Source organism: Onychomys torridus, chromosome 11, assembly GCF_903995425.1.
Source record: "Onychomys torridus chromosome 11, mOncTor1.1, whole genome shotgun sequence".
Lineage (NCBI taxonomy): Eukaryota > Metazoa > Chordata > Mammalia > Rodentia > Cricetidae > Onychomys > Onychomys torridus.
In genome coordinates, this window is record NC_050453.1 from 31,958,604 (window position 1) to 31,980,044 (window position 21,441).

Below are 21,441 nucleotides of genomic sequence, written 5' to 3' on the forward strand. Positions count from 1 at the left end.
GTTATCTACCTTTTCTATCTTAAATTAACCCATTTCTGTTAATCTATACTTTGCCACATGGCATGTGGCTTACCAGTGTCTTTACATGTTGCTTCTCATGGCGGCGGCGACTGGTGGTGTGTCTCTCTCCAGCCTTCTACTTCCCAGAATCCTCTTCTCTCTTGTCCCGCCTATACTTCCTGCCTAGCCACTGGCCAAACAGCATTTTATTTGTACAGAGAGATATCCACAGCACCTGGGATAAGTCCTGGTCCTGCTGCCAGGGGCCCCACAAACAGATCAAGCCACACAAGTGTCACCCATATTCAGCGGGTCTAGTTCAGTCCCATTCAGGTTCCCAAGCTGTCAGTCCAGAGTCAGAGAGTTCCAACTAACCTGGTCAGCTGTCTCTGGGTTTCCCCATCATGATCTTGATCACCTTCTTCTTCTTCTTCTTCTTCTTCTTCTTCTTCTTCTTCTTTTTTGAATGCCAAATGCTGTTTATTGAAGGAGGGAGGAGGTCTTAAATACAGGCTTACAGCACAATGGGAGAACCCCGGAGGGTAGATTTCTGTTTTTGTAAGTAAACTCTACAGTGTTGAATGGATTTATCTACACTTGGTCTTTATTTTAATTTTTTAAGATTTATTTCATGTATCTCAGTGTTTCATCTGCATATATTTTGTGTACAACATACTACATATGTGCTTGGTGCATGTGAAGTCAGAAAAGGACATCAGATCCCCTGGAACTGGAGTTATGGATGGTTTTGAACTACCGTGAGGATAGCTGGGAACTGATCCTGGGTCTGTTTTGAAAGGAGCAAGTGCTCTTAACCACTTGGCCATCTCTCCAGACTTTTAGTCTTCATTTTAAATCATAGAGGTAATCAGTCTGGGAATACTAATATGACAAAGCATTTTAATATCCAACTTTAACTGCATTAATGATAACACATGCTTATTAATTATATATCATAGTTAAATCTTGCAAGAAATGTTTCAAAAAGTAAAGACTAGTGATGGAATCTGAGCTACAGGATATTCTAAAATATCTCTGCATCAGTGATTGCATTTTAGCAACTATCTACCGCGTCAAACTGCTCTGGTGTAGCATGAATCTTAAAGATACTTGTTAATAAAAATCAAACCCGAGGCCAGTTATTGGGGTGACTGCTGGGAGATCAGAGACACAGAACAAGCCACGGCTATCTCATCTTGCTAGTTCCTCAGGTGATCCTGTTTCCTCAGGCTGGAAGCTTCTGAGTCCTCATCCCAATGGCTCTCAGCTGGACTGTGCTGCTCCAAAGCCTGAATACTTCTCCAGCCAAATGCTTAACTAACTACATGCTTTTTCTCCTTAGTTCCTGGTCCTCACGCCTTATATACTTTTCTCTTTCTGCCCCCACTCCCTGGGATTAAAGGTTGGGTTTCTGGGATTAAAGGCGTGGGTCACCAAGCCTAGCAGTTTCTAAAGTGGCCTTGAACTCAGAGATCCGGCTAGCTCTGCCTCTCAAGCGTTGGGATTAAAGGCGTGTACCACCACTGCCCAACTTCTGCTATGGCTTACTCTCTGGTTGTTAATTGCTTTCTTTAAGTTAAAGAAAGGAGTCCAGCTCAGAAAGAGACAGACAAGCTGCTTACATTTTTGGTATGGGTCATACTGTAAACAGCAATTACCTTTTGGGGTAGTATGTAAGGATTCAAAACTTAGGTTTGAATAGACAGGACTTCTATTGTGTTTTCTGATGTCATGCCCTTTACAGAAAGAAGCAGCCAAAATTTTTGGAAGGCCTCTAGAACAGCAATTCTCAACCTGTGGGTCAAAACCCCTTTGGGGGTTGCATATCAGATATCCTGCATATCAGATATTTACACTATGATTCTTAACAGTAGCAAAATTGCAGTTATGAAGTAGCAAAGAAACAATGTCTTGATTGGGGGTCACCACAAATGTTGTGAGAGGAACTAACCACTCTATGATTGGATTTAAGGCCCACTCCACGAGATGAAATCCATGCCTGACACTGTTGGTAGTCATGATCTTAGACTGGATAGGTATGGACCTAAGGGGAAACCAGATAATATTGCTCTGCCAGAGGAACATATTAATAAAATGACTCTTAAAGACATTCTGCTGTAACCATAGATCAATGCCTTGCTCAGCCACCATCAGAGAAGCTTCCTCCTTAAGTAGATGGGAACTAACATAGAGACCCACCCCTGGACAGTGTGCAGAGACAGAGATTTTGGATACTGAGTCCTAAATGATGCAGCTTCATCAGACTCTTCCCCTCAGGGTTCAGGGAGCTGTGCAGAAGAGAAGGCAGACAGGGTCTAAGAGCCAGAGGGATGGACGACTCCAAGGAAACAGTGTCTTCCAGACACAACAGGACTGATGCACATATGAACTCACAGAGACTGTGGCAGCATGCACAAGCCATGTGGGAGCCCAGCCCTGATTGGGGGAAGTGGACACTGTCATCCATACCTGATCAAGAAGCTATCTGCAATTGATACCAGCTTGCAAAGGAAAAATTAATTTTCTCCAATGGCATTTAATTGAATATATTAACCACACTTAAGGTTGGCCCCATGCCCAGTAGTAGATGGCCAACACAAAACAAACTCAGGGATATTTTTGTAGACTTTCTGTCTCACATTATTTTGTTTGGACATTTTTTTTTCCCTTACTGGTCTTTGCCTGTATATTAAGGTTTTCAGTCTTGTGTTTTAATGGTGTGTGTGTGTGTGTGTGTGTGTGTGTGTGTGTGTGTGTGTTCTTTTTTTTCCTTCATTTATTTATTTATTTGGGAAGATATTTTAGATTTATTTATTTATTTTTATTTCGAATACATTGATGTTTTAGCCAGGGGTGATAGGTCCCAGGAATTGGAGTTACAGACAGTTGTGAGCTGCCATGTGGATGCTGGGAATTGAACCAGGATCCTCTGGAAGAGCAGTCAGTACTCTTAACCACTGAGCCATTTCTCCAGCCCCCTTTATTTACTTTTAAATCCTGGGTGTTTTATTTTATTTTATTGTCTGTTTGCTTGCTAAAGCGGGGAGGGTTTCATGGGGAAGATCTGGGAGGAGTTGGGAGAGGAAGAAATCATGATCAGAATATATCATATGAAAAAAGTTTCAATTAAAAACGAAGTCCAATAAAGGATTATGGAATTTCTGGAGATTACTTTATATTAAAAATTATGTCTACTCTAACTGTTCAGTGTCTGTGCTAGTGCTGTGAACAAGAATTACTGGAAAGAAGCCTCTGAAGAGGCTCATTGATTGCAACTTCAATGATGTGAAGAGGTTGACATGTTGCAGGTCCAGAGCCAAATTATCTAAGGACATTTTTAGCCTCCTTAAAAGCTATTTAGTGTCCCCTGTACATGACTTAACATCTTTTGTCATCATTATGTAAGACCTCTGGAAAGTAGGAACAGACTTCTAGCTTTTCCTGCTTGGTTGGAACCATCTCGCATGTACCCCCCAATGTATTTGGAATGCATTACACAATGTAACACTTTGTGTGTTCTTTTACTATAAACATTCCATGAAATTGCCACCTCATGGGAACATGGTATTTGAGGGACCTAAATTTGTGTTCAGGGGCTATGGTCACTCATATTTGGCTCCAGAATAAACCATCTTTCTTGCTCCTTTATCATGAGAGCTGTTTCGTTCATCGTCTTTTCAAAACAGCCCTTCACCAAGAACCTCTCTGGAATATTGTCATAAAACGAACATCTGAAAGGACGGTGTGCTCGTGAGACACAGAAAATATGCCTCTACAGCTGACATCAGAATGACTGCTCAAGGAGCCGAGAGTAAAACGAACAGCTTCAGTGTGGCCACTGTGTTTTGCGGGGCGAGGTGAAGGGAGAAGGAGGCACCTCTGAATTATCGGTTGTTAGTCTTTCCTCCTGAAATTTTACGTTGTTCCGGGATTGATAGCGGAGCACTGTACTTTGGAGGAGAAAAAGCAGTCATTTTCCTCTGCATTAACCAAGAACGGTGGCAAAGTAAGTCCGGGGAGAGGAGCTGCGGAAGGGAACAGCACTGGGTTGTGCAGGTGTGAGGCGACAGAAAGGCAGGTTACACCCCAAGGCTCCCATCCTCCTGAACAAGAGAGATTTCTTCCTGAGTCTCCAGCTCCTGCGCACTTTAGAGATCATTCCACCGTGTCTAGGCGACCTCCCAATGCCCGTGCGCCCTCAGCTGGCGACGGAGCGCAGTCTCCCGGAGACCGCTGAGGCTGCGCGCGCAGCCGCGCCCGGCTCCCGGCAGTCGGCCTCTTCCGCCCGGACTCCGGCAGGAAGTCCCGCCCACTCGAATTGGCTTGTGTAAAAAGCGCGGCGCCTACGAGCAAGCCTGAGAGCCAGAGAGTCCCCGCTAGTGAAGTGCCAAAAAATGAGACTCGGTGACCAATGAGCTGCTAGTTTGGGGATGGGCGCCTGACCAATCCCGAGACGTCTTACCCGGATGTGGTTGCTCGGCTCCGAGAGAGTAGCAACCCGAGTGTGGGGTCGCTGCACGTGGGGCGCGGGCTGAGTGTGCAAAAGAAGGGGGCGGCGCGTGGTAAACGCGGAGGTGCGCGCGTGCGTCTGCCGCGTTGGGGCGTTCGGTTGGGTTTTGAGCGTGGAACGAGTCAATGGTGTCTGTAGTGGGTGAGATTCCCGCTGCTGCATCTCGGTGTTTCCTGGGGTGAGCCCCCTTCACGAACTGTCACCGGGAGTAGTCCCGAAGACGCAGCTCGCCGAGGGAACATGAATCTCCTACCTAAAAGCTCCAAGGAGTTTGCCTCTGTTGACTACTGGGAGAAGTTCTTCCAGCAGCGAGGAAAGAAATCTTTCGAGTGGTATGGAACCTATCTGGAACTGTGCGAGGTGCTGCACAAATACATCAAGCCCAGGGAAAAGGTAAGACGTGCGGCCAGGAGTCCCTCTGTGGGGACTAAAGGTAGCCGTCCTAAACTTAGGAGGACAGGCAGCGTGGGTACCCTACTGGGATCCTCAGTTCAGGAGCCCGTGCAGCATTTTGGCCAAATGACAACTTTAAAATAACCTTTTAAAGCTTTCAGTTAAAAACTGATCGTTGAGCCGGGCCTGGTGGTGCACGTCTTTAATCCCAGTAGAGGCAGGCGGATCTCTGAGTTCAAGGCCAGCCTGGTCTACTAAGAGAGTTCCAGGACAGCTAGGGCTGTTACACAGAGAAACCCTGTCTTGAAAAAACAACAAACAAACAAACAAACAAACAAAAAAGCTCATCCTTGACTGAAAGGGTGTTCTGCCACTGTGCACAAGTGTATAGGCAATGCTGTGTGACTTTGTTGATACATACGTTTATTAAGTCACTGCTGAGTGCTCAACAAATTTCAGACATTGTGTCTGGCACTCAAGGTACAAGAGCAGGAAGGCATAAGCTGTACGCACCCTGAAAGTGGAAAGTTTCAAGTTAAATGGTAGGTGTGGAAGAGATGGGTTTGTGTTGGTGATAGGGACGAAAACCTAACAGTGGTTGTGTGCAGTCTTTTTATTCTTAGCTAATTCGGGTGCACAAGTGAATACTGGACGTCACACATGTATGTTGTCAAAGGGAGATTTAAAAGCAGGTCACTCTGGCCCCAGAGCTTAGTCACTTCTCACCAAACGATGCTTTTCCTTCCAGAGATAGTGACACCAGAATTTTTGAAAGATGAATGGGAGATTTGTGCCACAGAGAGACAATAATTTGGATTTTAAGTTTGGCTTCAGAAAAAATAGCCAAATATCATGAGATGGAATCTGTGATGGGAGTAGATTTTGGAATCTCATAAACTTGTAGTTGATTGGGGAAACGGGAAGTATGAGTGGATGGAAATACTACAGTTTTAACGGTCAAACGATATTGCAGCTGGTGCGTTTGGATTTTGCAACTTCCTACAGACTTAAAAAAAAAGACTTATCTGTTTATTATGCCTATGTGTGTGTTTCCCCCATGAGTTTATGTGCATCATGGGAGTACATGAGCCGGGGAGGCCAGAAGAGGCTATCTGATTCCCTAGAATGGGCATCTTAAGCAATTGTGAGCTGTACCATGTGGGTGCTGAGAACTGAACTTGGGTCCTCTGTAAGAACTGTAGGTGCTCCTACCTACTGAGCCATCTCTCAGACCACACATTAATTTTTGGATAGCACACATCCACAAAGCCTGTTCACATATGACCTTTATTGTGGCAAAATACTGTTTTGATTAGTGAATTCCTCCCAGGTGTGTCTAGCTTTTGACATCGTAATAAGGGTTGTCATCTACAAGGCTCACACTTGAGAACTGTGCAGTCAAGTGACATAGAAACATAATCGCAAAAAAAATTACAATATTTTAAGAATGCGTATGGTTTTGTTTTGGACTCCAGTCATGGTTTTGCTGGGCCGTGAATTGTACACACCTGTATTGGTAGTTTCAAGATGGCACCTAGGAGTTAATTGTAATGTTGCTTTCTCCTTACAGTGGTGTCTCTGTCAAAAGAGTACAAAATAGCCAAGGTGAGATTTTCCTCTTTGAAGTATCAAAGAGCATGTCTTTGCCTTGGTCACTTCCATTTTGTACATGATTTTTTTTTTTCCCCTCTAGGTGCTTGTGATTGGATGTGGCAACTCAGAGCTAAGTGAGCAACTATATGACGTGGGCTATCAAGATATAGTGAATATTGACATCAGTGAGGTTGTCATCAAGCAAATGAAGGAGCGCAATGCCAGCCGACGGCCCCACATGAGTTTCTTGAAGATGGACATGACACAGATGGAGTTTCCTGATGCCACGTTCCAGGTGGTGTTGGACAAGGGCACGCTGGATGCCGTCCTGACAGATGAGGAGGAAAAGACCCTGCAGCAGGTGGACAGGATGCTGGCTGAGGTTGGCCGCGTCCTGCAGGTGGGCGGTCGCTACCTCTGCATCTCCCTGGCTCAGGCTCACATCCTGAAGAAAGCAGTGGGTCACTTCTCTCGGGAGGGGTGGATGGTGAGGGTACACCAAGTGGCCAACAGCCAGGACCACCAGGTGTTTGAAGCAGAACCTCGGTTCTCCCTGCCTGTCTTTGCCTTCGTCATGACCAAGTTCAGGCCGGTCCCTGGCTCTGCCCTTCCGATCTTTGAGCTGTGTACTCAGGAGCAGGGCAAGCCTGTCCGGCTGGAGAGTGCCGATCGGCTGGCCGAGGCCGTGCGGGAGCGGCAGCACTATGCTTGGCTGTGTAGCCAGCTGCGCCGCAAGGCCGGGCAGGGGAGTGTGTCTCTGGATTTGTGCAGTGGGGACACTGGGGAGCCACGCTACACCCTCCACGTGGTGGACAACCCCACCGTGAAGCCATCGCGGGACAATCATTTTGCCATTTTCATCAGTGAGTTGGGATGGCTCTGCCTCTTTCCCTGGAAGGGCTGGCTTACAGGGGCTGCCTGGGGCTGGGCTTGGGTGATGGCGATGGGTGTGTCATGGCTCTTTTATCTCAAGAAGGTGAGATTAGCCAAGGTACGGAAAGGGAGTAAGAGGTCTCCAGCAACCTTCTCAGACTTGAGCTTGTTCTTGTGATCGTCCATTATAAAGGCTTGATGAAGTTTGAGAGGGGAGGTAGTAGACGGGAGAGTAAGTGTAAATTTAGACCCATTACACGTTGTGTAGAAATGTTAGTTACTCAATGAACACGGTATTGATGGAGGCAGGGCTGGGCTGGTTGGTGCCAGCTGTGACATCTAGGTCGAGTTCTGTCTGGCCTGTTGGGACTTCCAAAGGAAAGCCACTTGCAGACTGAGAGGAGGCAGTGCAAGGTAGCAGCTAGAGGAGTGAGCGTTGCAGTGGACTCTGGGTTCTGGTTCTGACTTAGCTACTTCCTGGGGAGAAGACACCGGAAAAAGTTAGCCTTCCCGTTTGCCTTATTTTCCTCAGATAATTTTCCCTTGATTGTAACTGTCTTGTGTAGTTGGGAAGTGTAAACTCTTAGAAATGATGCTTGCCCTGTGATCGGTGCTGTATGAATGTCAGCTGTCATCTTGTACAGCAGTGAGGGTACCAGAAGGATGGAGGGATGAAAAGAATTCATGAAGAAACCATGAACATCCTAGATGAATGCAAGGTTCTTGAGAACTGAGCTGTCTTTCCAAGTATTTCAGAATCCTAGTCATCCACCTGTGGAAATGCATAATGGAGTGGATAGGAGGATGGCGATGGGCCACACTGTCTGGGTTTGAGTCCGAGCTTTGCAGTCACTAGCTCTGTGAACTTAGACAAACAATTTTAAGTGCTGTGCTTCTCTTTCTTCATTTGTAAAAATGGAAATAATGCCATGTCCATCTTGGGCCATTGTGAGGATTCCATTATTTGTATTTTTTAAAGAACTTGGAATCAGGCCTGCATGGATAAAATGGCTTTTTTTTTTTTTTCCTATCTGCCTGTCTCCCCAACTCCTAAGACGTACCTACACGTGTATCTCCCTTCGTCCAGCTTCATGTTTGATGGACTGCTCTGCTTTGGGAATTGATAACCTCTCCGTGGGTCACAGGAAGGAAGCTGGGCCTGAGCAGGGACTGGCTTTGCCACGTGGACCACATTGATTGTGGAGCTTAAACGATTGCCCCCAGGGCTCCCTGTAACCAGTTTTATCTGTTCCAGTACCCCAGGGCCGAGAGACCGAGTGGCTCTTTGGCATGGATGAGGGCCGGAAGCAGCTGGCAGCCAGCGCAGGCTTCAGGAGGTTGGTCACAGCGGCTCTTCATCGAGGCCAGCAGTATGAAGGCATGGAAAGCATCCAAGCAGAGCTATCGACCAGAGTTATGGAACTGGCCCCGGCCGGGATGCCTCCCCAGCAGCAGGTACCACGACTTTGGCACCAGCTTCCATGCCTTCTGCAGTTCCATGAGCAGCTAGGAAGGCAGAAGGAGCCTTAAAGAGGCCGGGACTGGGGAGGGGACAGTGGAGACCAAAGTGTAATGACAGTATAACGTATAGAGAGGCCATGATGAAACCCATTACTTTGTATGCTAGCTTAAAAAAAATTGACTAAGAGCTAGAGAGATGATGCTATGGTTAAGAGCACCGGCTGCTCTTCCAGAGGACCTGGGTTCAATTCCCAGCACCTACATGGCAGCTCACAACTGTCTGTGACTAGTTCCAGGGGATCCTACACCTTTTATACAGACATACATGTAGGCAAAACCCTAATGCATATAAAATAATGATAAATAAATTTACATTTAAAATAATTAAAGAAGAAAGTTAGGACTAGAATCTGAGCATAGTTTGGAGAGTTATTGTCAGGTGAGAGTTAAATGTTCCCAGGCAGAGAGAGAAAGGGGGACCACCTTAGAGGCTAAGGTTGCGGATCAGTTGTGCAATAGAACCCCTGCCTGTTGTGCATAAGGCCCTGGGTTTAATTCTTGAAACACACACACACACACACACGCACACGCACATGCACATGCACACACTCATACACACACAGAGCAAAGAAGGCATACTACTATAGTGTCTGTGTCTGGGGTAGAGGCCTGTGTTTTTTTTCTTTTTCACATTAAAAAAAAAGATTTATATATGTAGTCTATGTACATGAGTTTTTTTCTCTGCGTGTATGTCTGTACACCGGAAGAGAACATCAGATCCCATGGGACTACCATTGCAGATACATGTGGGTGCTGGGAATTGAACTTAGGACTTCTAGAAGAGCAGCCAGTACTCTTAACCACTGAGCCATCTCTCCAGCCCCTCATTTCCACATTTGAAATGGACTTCCCTGGTTGTTTTGTGTCTCGGGAGTATCATGTGAGGGTTTAAAGAGAACCCAAGCAGCTCACTTCTGGGTGTTGGCACAGCTGGGAAGGAAACCAGAAGTCATGCCCAAAATGGTCCTACCCGTTGACATCTGTCTTGTGCCATCTGCCAGCATGAGTAACTGACAGGTCTGTTGTGAGAACTGGACTTTAGGAAATCCAGGGCACCGAAGGGTTGGTGTTGTGGTGATGGATCTGAAACAGTCATATCCTGGGTCTTGGGTTCCTAGCCGATGGCCCTGCGCACTAGACCGATCTGTGCTGATGAGGACTCTGATTTTTCTGACAGACTCCAGGTTTGTTATCAGTTAGGGATATTTATTTCATGAAGGCCTAGATTGTCTGGAGAGCTCTCGTCCCCAAGTCTGCAAGGCCAGGAATTTTGGCAGTTAGGAAATAAGCTGATGGGTCTTTAAGAAGAAACAAAGGGAGCAAGTTCAGGGGAGCTATACTGTCACCCTGTGCTGTGGGAAAATGGGCAAAAGACAGGACCACGTTGGGGAGAGGAAGGGTTGTTGTCACTTCTGTCCTTGTCTGGATTCCTTCTTACACATTACAGCCCCTCCCTGGCGGCCCTGGCTCGGTCGATGTCCCGGGCTGTGGGGGAATCTGTGTGCTTACTGATGGAAATCTTCCTTCTTTCTTGGGCAGCACCAAGTGCAGTTGTCTAGTGGCTAGGGGACCTCTGTGGGTTCCTTTGAGTTTCTATTTACTTGTATTTTATGTGCATTTGGTGTTTTGCCTGCATGTATGCCTGTGTGAGGGTGTCTGTAACTAGAGTCACAGACAGTTGTGAGCTGTCATGTGGGTGCTGGGACTTGAACTCGGGACCTCTGGAAGAGCAGCCAGTGCCCTTAACTGCTGAGCCATCTCTCCAGCCCCTCATTCGAGTTTCTAAAATGGATCAAACCTTTTGGTCTCCATCCAAAGGCCCAGGAGAGCACTGGATTAGAAAGGCAAGTCTTTGGAGCTGTTGTTGTCCTTGGCATGGGGAGGTTCTCATGCTCAACCGAATCGCAGTGTATAGTGTCACATACTTCTTAATTGAGCGGATGTTTTTATCTACATCTCTGTCTGCTCCTGCAGGTTCCCTTCCTGTCTGTGGGCGGGGACATTGGAGTCCGGACTGTTCGGCATCAGGACCACAGTGCCTTGAGTGGTGACTATGTTATCGAGGATGTACAAGGCGAAGATAGGCGGTACTTTCGGCGGCTCATCTTCCTCAGCAACAGGAACGTGGTGCAGTCAGAAGCCAGGCTGCTGAAGGATGTGTCTCATAGAGGTGAGACATCCCAGATGTGACTGTGGGACCCAGCAGGGTCTGGATAACTCAATCTAGAGTGCTTCAAAAGAACCTAGCGCTTGGCTAAGGTGAAGGCCAGAGCTGGATCTTTGTAATTGGGGGCACAGGGCTCTTCGGGCTCTCCTTTCCCACCCTGTGGGCAGGGCACTAGTGGAGATGAGCAAACAGAAGTGTTTGTGCCCATCTTGAGCAAAGCCTAGCTCTGAAATGATGGAGTAGGGTTAGTGAAGCTGAAGAAGCTTGATAGTGGCTCTGGTGCCTCGGTTTAAAGGGCGTCTGTTTTCTAAGCTGCTGCGTATGCATCCCTTTGTGCCCCTCTGGAGAGGAGCCACAGATGTGAGGCTTACATGGAGCCAGCCCTGCCCCCCTTCATCGCATTGCCTGCCTCAGAGGGATTTAGAGTAGGTGCCTTAGCTGCGGTCTCGTCCAGCACTGTTGGGTGGAACTGTGTGCAATGAGGAAAATCGTTTCTGAGCTCCCATTCTCGTACGCTTCCCCCTAACTAGAAATGGCTGCCAAGCACATGGAATGTGGTTGGTGTGACTGCTTTTAGAAATGGTTTTTTACTTATGTGTTTTATTTTCGAGACAGTCTGACTTTTTAGGTTTTTGAACTTTCAGCAATCCCCCTGCCTCAGTCTTTTAAGCTGGGATTACAGGCATAAGCCACCACACTGGTTTGAATTTTAATTTTAATTAATTTATATTTTAATTAATATGGTCACAGCTGTCTGGTATTTACAGTGTTGGCCAGTGAGATCCAGACCTTTAGGTTCACTCATTTTCTTCTTTTAAGATTTATTTTTTAAGTAAAAAAATTGTGTGTGCATGTGAATGTGTGTGAGTGTGTATGAGTGAGAGAGAGAGAGAGAGAGAGTGTGTGTGTGTGTGTGTGTGTGTGTGTGTGTGTGTGTGTGTGTGATTAACAGGTGTTTGTGGAGGCCCTAAGAGAGCATTAGATCTTCTGGAACTGGAGTTCCTGGCAGCCATGATGGCAGCTGTCTGATGTGGGTGCTGGAACCTGAACTCTGTTCCTTTATAAGAGCAGCCAGTGTTCTTAGCCACTGAGGGTAAGATGTCTAAGATGTTACATAGAAGCTCACTGAGGGTAAGATGCCTAAGATGTTACATAGAAGCTCACTGAGGGTAAGATGTCTAGGATGTTACATAGAAGCTCACTGAGTGTGGTGGTATTGTGTTCCCTGAAATATTGTGTGTTCCCCGAAATAAACTTATCTGGGGTCAGAGAACAGGATGGCCACAATATTAAACATGAGGATAGGCAGTGGTAGCACACGCCTTTAATCCTAGCATTCAAGAGACAGAAATACCTCTGGTTCTCTGAGTTCAAGGCCACATTAGAAACAGCCAGACAAAGTGACACATGCCTTTAATCCCAGAAATCCAGCCTTTAATCCCAGGGATTGAGGCAGAAAGTAAAAAGATACGTAAGGCATGGAAGACCAGAAACTAGAAGCATTTGGCTGGTTAAGCATTCAGGCTTTGGAGCAACACAGTTCAGCTGAGATTCATGTGGATGAGGACTCAGAAGCTTCCAGTCTAAGGAAATAAGACCAACTGCGGAACTGGTAAGGTGAGGTAGCTATGGCTTGTTCTGTCTCTCTGATTATCTAGCATTCACCCCAATAACTGGCCTCAGGTTTGTTCTTATTAATAAGACCTGTTAAGATTCATGCTACAACCGAGGGTAAGATGTCTAAGATGTTAAGTAGAAGCTCACTGAGGGTAAGATGTCTAAGATGTTAAGTAGAAGCTCACTGAGGGTAAGATGTCTAAGGTGTTACACAGAAGCTCACTGAGGGTAAGATGTCTAAGATGTTAAGTAGAAGCTCACTGAGGGTAAGATGTCTAAGATGTTAAGTAGAAGCTCACTGAGGGTAAGATGTCTAAGATGTTAAGTAGAAGCTCACTGAGGGTAAGATGTCTAAGGTGTTACACAGAAGCTCACTGAGGGTAAGATGTCTAAGATGTTAAATAGAAGCTCACTGAGGGTAAGATGTCTAAGATGTTAAGTAGAAGCTCACTGAGGAGAACCTCTAGTTTGTTTACCCGCCTTCCCTCTTGACTAATATGTTTGTATTACTGTGACTAATTTAAAACTAGGCATTTAGAGTAAAAAGTAAGGCTGGATTTGGTAGTGCATTGTGTTAGTCCTAGTACTCAGAAGGCAGAATCATTTCAGGCCAGACAGGACTACAGAAGGAGACCAGTCTAGATTCAAAAGGAAATGTTGTTGTCCCCGTCTCCAGTATAGCTTCCCTGGTCACAGAAATCTGAAGTTGGGTGTCCCGCTTGCCAGTCACTGCCCTTGTTTGCTGCCATCCTCCCTCACATCTGGGAGAAGTCAGACTCCGGAGGTCACGGGTTTGCCCTGTCCCGTACTCTCACAAGGATTTTCTTTGGAGCATTCCCCATGCTTGTGGGCTGCCACCCTCTCATCTGGTAATTCAGGCTGCAAGTTCCTTTAATCTCATCCCACACCTCTGTCAAGAGAACAGTTTACTCTTTCCATTTTGAGTTTCAAGTTTTTTCACATCAAGTTTTTTTTTAATTTATTTTATTTTATTAAGATTTATTTATTATGTATACAGTGTTCCATTTGTATGTATGTCTGCACACCAGAAGAGGGCACCAGATCTCATTACAGATGGTTGTGAGCCACCATGTGGTTGCTGAGAATTGAACTCAGGACGTCTGGAAGAGTAGTCAGTGCTCCTAACCTCTGAGCCATCTCTAGCCCCTCACATCAAGTTTTTCTTTCTCTCCCTTCCTTCCTTTTTTTTTGTTTTTTGTTTTTTTTTTTTGAGACAGGGTTTCCTCTGTGTAGCCCTGGCTGTCCTGGAACCCACTCAGTAGACCAGGCTGGCCTTGAACTCAAAGAGAGCCTGCTTCTGCCTCTGAGTGCTGGGATTAAAGGTGTGCACCACCACTGCCTGGCATTATCAGGTTTCTTGCCTTCTTGGTAAACTTTTCTTCCCCTGGGAGGAGTAGTATCCATCATGGAGTAGGGATGAGCACAGAGTAGCGATTACTCAGAAGAGATTAACATCTGAAAAGTACCCCCTGCCTCACATCAGTTCTGATGCTTCTAGGAAGTGCAGATTCCTGTGGAAGTTCAGAGCCATCCATTTAGGATGAGGTCGAGGGAGTAGGCAAAGTGGAGTGGTCTTTTATAGGGTTTCTGCCCTCTGATTTCCTTATCAGTGGGATGGTGTACGATACTGCATGGGGGGCTTAGTAGGACGATGGTAGGTATAGGGTACAAGCATTCCTGGGTTCATGTCTTTCCTGCACCGCTTATGGACTTCACCGTGGACTTCACTGTGTACTACCTGAGATGCTCGGTTTTTTCCAGAGCCAAGGATTGGAAACAGTTCTGAGAGGAGCTCAGGGTAAGGGTTGTTGGGAAGGCAGTAGTGACTTTACATTTCTGTCAAAGAATAACGAGTCCACTTTCCTCCTGTAATTGGTCTTACATTCTCAGAGGGGAGGGCCTTGAGGCCTTTTAGTTAATATTTCCAGGTTTTGAATATGCTTTTGCTGTGTACCTTTTCTGGCCCTCTGGTATTCAGCAGTATACGGTGAATGTTAAAACAACCGTGTCTTAGTGAGGAGGGTCTGATTTGTAGAATTTGCCAGTTTCTATGGTGTAAATATTCCCTCAGTGGTCAGTTTCAGGCTATCTATATGATGTCAACCAATGTGCAGCAAAATTGCTTACTTAGCAGTTGGTTCTTCTGATCTGTTTAAAGCTGTTGCAGCACACTGCTGCTGTTATAACTTCATTTCCAAGGGCTAGCCTAAGAAAGCATAGGACTTCAGTAGTGTGACTCTTTCCTTTAGCCCAGAAGAAACGGAAAAAGGACAGGAAGAAACCTCGACCTGCTGATACTTCTGAGGACTCCCCTCCTGCCCCAGGGCAGTCCATCGATAAGAGCTATCTCTGTTGTGAACACCATAAAGCCATGATCGCTGGCCTTGCCCTGCTGAGAAACCCAGAGCTGCTCTTAGGTAAGAGATGTCACTGCTCAGAGCATGTAAGCCTGCAGAGGTGAGCACAGTACCATGTAGCTTACACAGTTACTACAGACTGACAGATGTACATAGGTTCCTGTCCTCCCTCACCTGGACTACGTTCTCCATTAATGAGCTTGTAGGCAACTCGCCTCAAACAGCCTGCCATCTTGAAATAGCTGCCTTTGTTGGGGTATAAGTTTTGTTTTCTTCTGTTTATTTTGCTTTACAATTAAGGAATAAAATATATTCAGCCAGGTTATGTGAAGCACACAGATTTTAAGTTATCCATAAAGTTTTAAGTTACTTATAAATTTTCACGTGTATTTAGTCATGTTAACTGGATGGTACATTTATCACGTCTTCAGTGCCTTTGGGTAATGTGTGGCTTTCAGTAGTGCCTTATGTGAGCACAAAATACAATTCTTACTGTAATTAAAATGATAACTTTGCACTAATAAGCATCTTGATGTGTTTATTCATGAGTGTCTTCACCTGAAGTCCCTAACTCTGCTTTAGTTAATCTCGGGGTATAACCCTTTTTGGTGATTTGTTTCCTTCCTTTCTTTAGTATTCTTGTGCTTACTGTGGTTCTCTTCTTAGGACTAGGATTTGGGTCTTTGTTTTCTGTGCTAAAGAACTTGAATGGATTGTGCTTGTTTTGTTAGGGTGCCTGAAAAGGTAGTTGGGCCCCTCTGAGTTAAGAGCGGGTGAGGGATGTTGCATTCATACTACTTTGTGATTATGAATAAGATTGTGCTTCCATTTCCAAGGATGGGAGTAGATCCAATATCTCTTAAGGAACTCTTGGTAGCATGGCAGCCAGTTACATTGGAGTTTGTAAGGGGCCATAATGTAATGCGTGGTTCATTTTCTGGAACTAGCCAACATGAAGCCAAGGCTGAAAGATCAAATAAATGTCTGGAGACGTCTCAGTTTCTAGGTCCTTAAATATCTATCACTGGGCAGAACAACAATTTCAACTCCCTTTTTGTTCTCCCTATACAGACTTTTGAGTGAACAGATTGCAAAATGATGTTCTCTTTTCCTATTATAGAGACTCCACTGACATTATTGGTGGTGGGCCTGGGTGGGGGTAGCCTGCCCCTCTTCGTTCATGATCATTTCCCCAAGTCTTGTGTCGATGCCGTTGAGATTGACCCATCCATGTTGGAAGTGGCCACCCAGTGGTTTGGCTTCTCACAGAGTGACCGGATGAAGGTTCACATTGCAGATGGCCTGGACTACATTACCAGCCTGGCAGCAGGAGAAGGTACTGTCTGAGAGCATTTGGAGGAGTGGTAATTATGGAACGTTAGTCAATGTTGCCAGGCCTGCAGGGTTCATCTCTCTAAGGCCTTCCTGTCAGGCTTCCTTCAGTGTCTTCATGTAGCTATGGATTCAGTTTCCTGGGGTGTAGCCACTGATAAAACAGGCCAGTAGTCCCCCCTTCTGACCTTCCAAACTTTCCTCTTCCTACCACTCCAAGGAATCTGGAGTCTGGAGATGGTGAGGAGAGAAAAGGAAGAAAGACAGGGCATATGTTGATTTTTTTTTTTTTTTTTTTTTTTTTTTTTAAATAAACCATTCAGCTGTCGGTGAAGTCAGAAATAGAGTAAAGCTGCATTCACACAAGTCAGTGACTTCCAGCCTCAGGGACAGCTGGCAAGGTTGTCACGAATTGGAAGGAATGTTGTTACTGTCACCAATGACAAAATCTTTTATCCGAAATGTCAGCAGGGTGAGGCTGAGAAACCCTGTTGCAGGGTTTCCTTCACTCTGTACCTTAGACATAGGATGAAGTGCACATTACTTTTCTGTAGAACGCCAGACTCAATACGTCTCCTCTTCCTCCTCTAACTCACAGGATCCTGGTGATGCTGGTTAAAGTTAGTGTGTTCTTGGTCAGCCTTAGCCTGGGCAGCTGCTTTGGCCAGATGACCTGGTTATACTTTAGAATCACCTGGGGAGCGGGCAGAAAGTACCATGGGCTTCCCATCTCCTCTCACATCTTCTTACCACCACCGTGGGGTTTGACATCACATTCTCCAAGTGTGTGGAAACTTAAGGTGATGCTCATTTCTTCAGCTTTAAAAACCACACGTATAGCATGTTTCCTTCATGCTAGAATGAGCCTGTTAATGTGTGCCTTTGGAAGGCACTTCTAAACGCGGATGAATGCTCCTTTGTTCTGTAGGCCAGTTGGAACTTTGATGAGAAAGGCAGCTCTAAACCGTGACTTTGGGGTCTTTAATAGGCAAGGTACTGCAGTCATCTTCCAGGCTTAGTTGCCCACAGCAGGTTTCAGAGCAGGTGTGTTTATGGAAATGTAAATGATGTCATCTTAGCCTGCAAAGGCAAGCCTTACTGTCTCCTCTTTCTCAGCCCAGCCCCACTATGATGTGATCATGTTTGATGTAGACAGTAAGGACCCGACACTGGGAATGAGTTGCCCTCCTCCAGCATTTGTGGACCAGCTTTTCCTGCAGAAGGTCAAAAGCATCCTATCTCGTGAAGGTGAGAAACCCTGGAGATTGGAAAGGTCAGAGGGAAGGGCCTTTGAAAACAAGTTCCTGGGCTGGAGAGTTAGCCCAGAGCCTTTGCGGCTATGGCAGAGGACTTGAGTTAGCATCCCAGCACTCACACAGCTGCTGCCAATTCCAGCTGCAGGGAATCCGAGGCCCTCTTCTAGACTCTGGGTGCCTGCAAACAGCAAGCACCCCCCCCCCCCATCACATAGATACATAATTATAAAATAAAAAACCAAAATGATTCTTTTTTGGTTTTTCAAGACAGGATTTTTCTGTCCTGGAACTCACTCTAGACCAGGCTGGCCTTGAATTCATAGAGATCCTCCTGCCTCTACCTCCCAAGTCCTGGGATTAAAGGTGTGTGCTGCCGCCACCATTGTCCGGCACAAAATTATTCTTTAATGAAAATTGCATGTAAATGTGTCATTTGATTAGTTTTCCCGAATTGACTACCTACCAGCACCAAACACTACTTCCAGCATCCTGGAAGTCCACCTCTTACTTCTCAGTAACTCTTCTTCCGTTAAGGGTAAGCATTAAGCTTACCTGTTTGTTTCTTGCCATAGCTGGAGTCACGTGTGTTAGACTCTTGTAAGTGTACGCTTTCTCAACCTGATGTTTGTGAGATTCAACCATGGCCTTGTGTTTATATCGTCCATTTGTACCGCTGCTGGCATCCTGTGACTGTGCTACAGTTCGTCTGTCCAGCACCAGTGTTTGAGGGTGATGTGAGTAGTGTTACCAGTAATAGTCTTAGCATGTGCTATTTATATGGTAATTTTGTTTGCAGGTGTCTTGCGTAGGTACGTAACTGCTCATGGTTTAGGAAGGTGTTCAGCTTTGCTTTACAGTGTGGTCACAGTCGTTCACATTGAAGCAGCTTGCTGACTAGCTCCCTCTCGAATGGTTTTCTGGACTCGACATTGTGTTACTTAATATTCATAGGAGCCCGTTTTCAGATGAGGAAACTTGGGTTGAGAGACTTGCCAGCGCTGACCCTCGGAGTTGAAGTAGTTCTTTGTCACTTGAAACCTGTGACCACAACCCCCCAGATATGTTGCGTTTTAAAAGTCCTCTGGTGAACTGGGTTGGCCTTCTCACTGGATAGTAAATACCCATGTGTTGTATGTGTGTCAAGAATATAACAACATCCTTGTGGAATTGATACATTTGTCTTTTGTGGAGGTTATTAATTACTTTTTTATTAAAAGATTTCTTAGGCCTGAGGAATATTAATGTGTTAGCTATGGGAAAATCGAAGAGCAAGGCTAAAGTCTTGTTATGCGTCACGTATTCACATTTCCATAGTCTTTATGCTTTTGTGTGCTGTGGGTCTCTGCAAGCTCTCTATTTCCTTTCTTCACTCCCCAGCCTCCCTGGTGCAGAAATTTGTGTTCTCCTTATGCGTGTCTCTGGACCTGTGGTCATTCCACTCTCTCCTTCCCGCTCTACAGGGATCTTTATCCTTAACCTTGTGTGTCGTGACCTGGAGTTAAGAGCCTCGGTGCTGGCTGGACTTCGGGCAGCCTTTCCTCTCCTGTACGTCCGACGAATTGAGGGTGAAGTGAACGAGATCCTGTTCTGTCAGCTGCAACCAGAGCAGAAGCTTGCTACCCCAGAACTCCTGGAAATGGCTCAGGCTTTGGAGCGGACTCTGAGGAAGCCTGGGCAGGCTTGGGATGACACCTATGTCCTGTCAGATATGCTGAAGACTGTGAAAATTGTGTGATCAGTGGGGCCAAACAGCCCTCTCTGCTTTCTGCCCCAACTGACTTGAGCTCATGGGCTGCTGGAGTATGATGCACACTTCTTTTAGACCTCATGTTTTTCTTGGTTTCGTACTCAGCTACATGGGAGGCAGCCCCTGGGATGATTGTTCATTTTTTTTAAAGTGTGATAATGGAAGAAGAGCAGGATTGGTCATCTGCTTCTAGAGCCTGAGGGAAGACCGAGGGCGGAAGTTACATTCGGGCAGTGGATCTTCAGTCTCTTCCCAAAGGTCATATGTTGAAAGCTGACTCCCAGTCCCTATGGCTCCTTTGGGAAGCGGAGGAACTTTTAGGAGGGGCTTTGTGAAGGAAGTTAGGTCACCAGTGTGCCCTGGAAGGGCTGTAGGGACACTGGCCTTTCTCTTTGCTTTTTGGCTGCTGTCAGTTGAAGCCCTTGTTCTGCCTTATCGTCCCTCCATGATGCCCTGCTTCATCACAGGCCCAAAGACAATGGGTTTGCCCAGTCCACCTGGAACCTCCAGGCTAAGCCAAATAAACCATTCTTCCTTAAAAGTTGGTCTATTTCAAGTATTTTTATAGTAACTGAAAGCTAAGAGCAGTCTCCAGCCTCATTTCTTGTTCAAAGGAAATTTGTACCGGTGAAGACCAGTGTGTCCTCCAGCTGCTGGCCTTTCACCCAGGCCCTCATCGGACTCCTGGGGCACTCACTAGCTTTACAGAGGTTTTATGTACACAGCGTCACTTCCTGTGTCCCATCTTTCCCACTAAAGAATGATTTACTTTTGCATTAGTGTCAGGCAAATGATTCTATGAGAATTTTTAAAAACGATTCTTTTACAATTCCACATATATATATGTAATGTACTTTGATTACATTTCCCCACCCCATTATTCTCTCATCTTCTCCTTCTCAATAACCCTTTTTCCTAACAAAAATTTCATTTTTTTTTCTTGGTAGAACATTACATTTAATTAGTGGTGCTTGCATGACCATGGGGGGGGGGATTATTTACTTAAGTAACCCCAGTGGTTACACCACTCCATTGTACAGTATTATTCCCACTCCCTCCCCCACAAATATTAACTATAGCTCCTTGGGAAGGGGTGGGGCCATATGAGCCTTTCCCCTTTATAAGAATTCTGCCTAACTTTGGGCCTAGCAGTGCTGGGAAAGGAGAGTTGTGGGCTTCAGGCCATTACCAGATTGTGAAGTGAGGGGAAGAACATAGGCAAACTAGAGAGGAAACACCCCTTGTGAAGGCCCTCCTGGTTCTTGGAGCCCTGTAGATCGCCAGAAAGGTGTCCCCAGTATGGCTAGGTCTTTGCTGTGAGCCAGAAATTCCAAGTGTGTATATGCAGGTAAGCTGGTGTGTGTTAAAGCGCTGGCCAATCAAAAACCATTTTGAAGACATTTAACCTGTGTACCAGAAAGTTTCATCTTCCACCTAAGAGATAGCCTATAGAAATGCAGAATGCCAGAGAGAGTCTGGTATCTGCCCCGCCTCTGAGCATATGGCAAAGAGCAAGCTGACAGAGACCAAACTGAAAAGTTATCTTGTTTTAACTCAAGTGTTCTAAAGTGGTGTTGGTCACATGCAATGGTTCTCACAATCTGGGAGAGTATACATTGTTCACTTTCCAGAACAGTCAGAGATCAGGATGAGCATATAATATGGTACCTTGGTCCCTACCAAACAAGTTCTGCAGCAATGTAAAGTGGTTAAAGTTAACTGTTGCCTCTTATGTCACACCTGCACCAATGTCATTGTGCCAGCCTGTCATGCCTTAACTTGCTAACCGGTGACTTCCCTAGTGTGTCTTGTATGGGTATAGAAACAGTTCTTATCCATAGTGCACGTTGGATTCACTTGGCATAGTAAGCAGAATAATGCGTCTTCAAAAATGTCTGCAGTCTGTTAATTTGGTCCAGCCACTGTGATGGGGAATCAATGTAGCAGGTGGGCTTGGTGATAGTCAGCTGATTTTAAGCTATGGTGGTATTTTGGATTATTGAGGTGGGTCCAGGGTTATCTATCCTGAGGTTGTTTAAATGACAGAAGGAGGC

General features: G+C 45.8%; 1 protein-coding gene across 1 annotated transcript; it reads left to right on the forward strand.

The window, feature by feature from the left end:
- The first annotated feature begins 4,363 nt into the window (after positions 1-4,363).
- On the forward strand, positions 4,364-19,928 carry Eef1aknmt (eEF1A lysine and N-terminal methyltransferase). Its single transcript, XM_036202938.1, has 8 exons — positions 4,364-4,903; positions 6,597-7,359; positions 8,625-8,824; positions 10,865-11,060; positions 14,945-15,112; positions 16,173-16,388; positions 17,501-17,632; positions 19,101-19,928. Exons 1-8 carry the CDS (start codon positions 4,751-4,753, stop codon positions 19,373-19,375), a joined length of 2,103 nt encoding a protein of 700 aa, XP_036058831.1. The 5' UTR covers positions 4,364-4,750; the 3' UTR covers positions 19,376-19,928.
- Positions 19,929-21,441: the final 1,513 nt, after the last annotated feature.

Excerpts from the sequence above, each read along its gene's own strand:
- Eef1aknmt (XM_036202938.1), top strand. The coding sequence starts at position 4,751 with ATGAATCTCCTACCTAAAAGCTCCAAGGAGTTTGCCTCTGTTGACTAC. Across the intron at positions 4,904-6,596 it reads ACATCAAGCCCAGGGAAAAG|GTGCTTGTGATTGGATGTGG; the intron begins GTAAGACGTGCG and ends TTTCCCCTCTAG. Across the intron at positions 11,061-14,944 it reads GAAGGATGTGTCTCATAGAG|CCCAGAAGAAACGGAAAAAG; the intron begins GTGAGACATCCC and ends TCTTTCCTTTAG.